Raw genomic sequence first — 4,212 nt, 5'->3', positions numbered from 1 at the left:
ACGAATCCAAAGATGGCTCCTGCCTGTATACGCGAAGTGTACCGTCTTTATAAAGTATCTTCTTATTAAACGGTCTGTACACTTACAAAGTTCTCAATGCTTCGTTTTGCATGTAGGGACCCTCATTATGCTACCGTGTTGGTGTGGGGCTATTTTGAGCCTTGTTAGTGGTATTAACTGGCAATTTCTTTTTACTTACTCTTAGCCCTATATACTAGCGTTATAAGCTAATCAGTGGTTCGAGCTAAAACCATGGCTAAAACTGGATACATTCGATTAGCATGAAAACACATCCCAGAGAACGGTCTAACTCGTCGGTTGGTACCCATGTGTTATTAACCCCTAGGTTCATTTTGCGCCGGAATTGTCCTTTAATCACATTTTTCTTTTCAAAGTTGTATTATTTAGAATAAAAGTTATTTATATATTTTTATATTGTAATAATTACACATTTAATCTCCAAATTAAAGTGGAAACAACGACAGTCGCCTATATTTCAAATATTTGTTTAATTACATCTTTTTATGAAAGAAGGCCAGTATCACCGATACCAATACGGCTACTGATGTCTAAAAATAGATTTTCTTTCTCAATTCTAAGATTTTTCAGGGTGTTCTGGCAACTGTGGATATAGTTGATATTCCAGATATGGAGGTGGAGCTGAGTCAGACTGATGTGAAACTGAAGGACCAAATTGAGCAGGAAGTCCAACGTAATTAGAGGGGGCAAACTGACCCGGAGGTCCTGGGTAACCAGGAGCAGGAAACTGACTGAGAGGAGGCCCTGGGTAACCAGGAGCAGGAAACTGACTGAGAGGAGGTCTGTAGTGGCCAGGGGCAGCAAACTGACCAGATTGTCCAACAGCATTAAGTGGTGGGGCAGAGGGAGGCATAGAAGGTGGGTTGGGGTATGCATTGCCTCCTGCTGGATAATTCCGGATTTGAAAGTCACTGTTCGTAGCACTACTTGCAGCTGATAAAGACTGAAGAGGAAGAATCACTATTGGGAATTTGATCTCCGGGTCTGAGGCATACGGCACATCCAGGTAGACCTAGGAACAAAATAGGAGTGGGCAATGGCAACAGAAAAGTGTCTTTGAACGAGATGAGCAATCAGCACAGCTCTTGATTTAAAAGATGGTTGTCATGTCAAAATCCAGTTTTGAATTAAAAACATTTCAAGGCTGGATTTTGACATGCCAATATATTTGTTCACTTCATTGCAATGTGACTGTTTGTTTTGCTTTAGATGCTGAAACTCACCCGGAGTCTGTACTCAACCTTGAGTATCCTACAGTTTAGGATAGAGATGGTAAGGCTGGGAGGAATGGGCAACACTTTGGTGACGGTTTTTCTTGAGTTCTGCTCAATAGGTTCCCCTTCCTCTTTAAAAAGGTCATGTGTGTGAAGTTTTCTCTTTCCTCTTGCGAAAAAACTGTGTTTTTCGTACAGGCAGTATTTTGGCTTGATTGCACGGGATGAATTGTTCTGAACTTCAGCCAAAACTTTCAAGCCCTCTCCTGTAGTGAGACACAATAAGACAATTAGTTCAATTAAAATTGCATTACTTGATGAATTATCCCAAGAAACTAAGACTCTTTTAAGAATTAAGGAAACAGGCATCTTAATTTAGAATCATGTTACATATGAGAAATAAAATAAAAATACACAATTAAAAATGTACATTTATAAAGAAAACAGTACTTTTTACATTATAATTGTATGTATCCGTTTTGTGTAATGATGCTTTTCCACAAAAAGTGGAGGGAGAAAAAACAGGTAGAACCAGTTCTACAAGTGACGAGTGAGTTCAGATGGACTTACTGTATGGTTGATTTCAAGCATGAAATATGTAACTTCTTTGTCAATTATTACAATAGCTGAATCACAATATCTGAAATGACCACATTCATTATTTTAATCTACTTGCTTACACAACAGTGCAGAGAATAAACAAAAAAACTTGTGGGAAATATCCATCCAACTCTCACCTACTCCAGAGATGTTTGGTGTTTGCAATTGTATATACATTTCATCGTCTTACAAAGATTCAGAAATGGTTGTCTATAGTAATCAAACTTTGATTTTGAGAAATAAAAACAAGAACACTGCTGAGGTATTATAATAAGAGCTATAATTTTACCGAGGCAGTATCCCATTTTCTCAGTGTTTATGTTCATGGAGACACTCCCAGAGGTGAAGAGTTTCATTTGTTTATCTTTGGTTCCATACTGAGGCGCCTAAACAAGACAAAACATGTAAAAGAGAGGTGACTGAACCTCAAAACATAGTAGAGGAATGTATGATATACATTAGAAAGTCAGTGCATATAGTCGTAATCTCACCATTAGTTCAGGATTGGACACAACAGGACTGGGGACATAGTGAAACTCTGCTTTGGCTTTGCTAGAAATACGCATTGATCGGGATAGTTTTGTCTCCAAAGTGTAGACGATTTTTCCAACTGATCCTTTGAAGGTTGGTGGGAAGTGCCTATAAGAAAATAATGCCATGTGTAAACACAGAGTAATTGTACAGGCAGAAAGTAAAGTATCATTAAAAGGTTGAAATTCCTAAAAAAAAAAAAAGAATTAGCCAAATTAAAAGTTCTATTTTATTAATTCTATTTTCATATTTTAGTAATACATTTATATTAAATTGTGCAGTCAAGCCATTTTGTTTTAAGATATAATTAATATCTGAAAAAGTCCACCAAATCAAAGTTAGTGAGGCATAACCAAAATGTATGGATTTTTTTTTTTAGAACAGTTGTGTTCATCTACTACATACTCAAAGTGCAAAGAAAGTATTAGTATTTCTTTACTTGATGGTACACCAAAGGACATTTATTTATGTTTGTTTGTCTTAATATAAAATATTTTATGAATATGAATACAAAAATTACTAAAAACATTATATAGGCTATATCATTTTTATATATATATATATTTTTTTTTACTTTGCCCTTCAAATACTTTTCTTTAGCCTATTATCTTCTCGGGCATCCTTGTTGTTAGACCCACATACACATTGTACAGTCAATTAGCCTATTTTACTAGATGCAACGAACCAACTTACTGTAGAGGCAACTGAAAGGTGAATGGATAAACATGACGGCCTGCTGCCACAACCGAAGAATCTATTAAAAAAAAAGTTATTATATTAAAGCAAAGAGCATGTTTTTAAGTTTAATTCTCAAAGCTCTTTTTGCAATATTCATCCGCGAACAGACTTACACGGCTGTCCTGATGGATCTTTCAGCGTCTCGTGGTCATTACCTACCAGATCAAGTTACAGAACAAAATAAAGCTTTTTAAATCGACCTGATTTCAACTAACTGTACCACAAACCATGTAGCCTACTGTACCATGCGTGTTTTCCTCCCGAACGAAAAACGTCTCCACGGAATAATACTTCTCCTTATCCGAGTAAACAACAGTGGTTTTACCATGACGCTCGGACCAGCAAACCTCTGCTTTCCCTTTAATTTTCACACTCAGCGACTGCATTTTCGTGTCCTTCGCTACATCTAGAATGACTTGTCCCGATATAAAATCCCCGCTGGTGAAGGTGTTGTTCTGATTGATAGGATTGTAAATTACAGAAATGCTTTTCACGGTGAGGGACATCGTGTCCCCAGTCCAGGCATCTGACGTTTGAACTCAATGGAATCGCTTTATCCTATGGACTGAAACAATTAGCAAAGTATGTGGACTTCCAGCTGTGGGTGGGGCATACCGAAGTTTGAGGCACTTATTTTTCTGTGTGCTGTTCGGGACAAAACATTTTGCAAAATGTAGCCTATCTGAATGTTTTGTATCGCCTGAGAGATTTGCCGCTTGCAGTCGGTATGAGTTTCAAAACGTTTGATAATATATAAACAACATCCTATATTTTCTCTAGAATAACATAAACAGTTTGATTTATTCCTCACTTATTCACTTACACCTAAGTGTAATTAAAAATCAATTAAAAAATAATTACTTGAAGTGATTGCTAAATATTAATATAATATAGGCAGTGGGGAAACTCCCTTTCCTCGATTTACTGAAGCTTTATGTGTAAAACGCATTTGCAGCTGCACAGCTAGCACATTGAGCATCAGACCTGCTCATAGACTGTGCTGCAGCAACTGCACTTCCAATGGCGTGCCATTATAGCAGATATAACTCCTTCAGCGACAACTCCACGTCTCTGACTGTGTTTACTGAAC

General features: G+C 37.1%; 1 protein-coding gene across 1 annotated transcript; it reads right to left on the bottom strand.

Moving 5' to 3' along the window:
- Positions 1–390: 390 nt before the first annotated feature.
- LOC306995776 (arrestin domain-containing protein 3-like) lies at positions 391–3,725 on the bottom strand. The gene is made up of 7 exons (XM_079607673.1): positions 3,367–3,725; positions 3,236–3,277; positions 3,078–3,138; positions 2,345–2,492; positions 2,143–2,239; positions 1,263–1,519; positions 391–1,051 (listed from the first exon to the last, which is right to left on the bottom strand). The coding sequence occupies exons 1-7, from the start codon at positions 3,626–3,628 to the stop codon at positions 596–598; spliced, it is 1,323 nt and encodes a 440-aa protein (XP_079463799.1). The 5' UTR covers positions 3,629–3,725; the 3' UTR covers positions 391–595.
- Positions 3,726–4,212: the final 487 nt, after the last annotated feature.

Source organism: Phoxinus phoxinus (genome assembly GCF_949152265.1).
Source record: "Phoxinus phoxinus genome assembly, chromosome: 3".
NCBI classification, from domain to species: Eukaryota; Metazoa; Chordata; class Actinopteri; order Cypriniformes; family Leuciscidae; genus Phoxinus; species Phoxinus phoxinus.
Note: the sequence above shows the minus strand (reverse complement) of the source record. Positions and strands in the feature narration are given on the sequence as shown.

Excerpts from the sequence above, each read along its gene's own strand:
- LOC306995776 (XM_079607673.1), bottom strand. The coding sequence starts at position 3,628 with ATGTCCCTCACCGTGAAAAGCATTTCTGTAATTTACAATCCTATCAAT. Across the intron at positions 3,278-3,366 it reads TCGGGAGGAAAACACGCATG|GTAATGACCACGAGACGCTG; the intron begins GTACAGTAGGCT and ends TTGATCTGGTAG. Across the intron at positions 2,240-2,344 it reads TGTCCAATCCTGAACTAATG|GCGCCTCAGTATGGAACCAA; the intron begins GTGAGATTACGA and ends TGTCTTGTTTAG.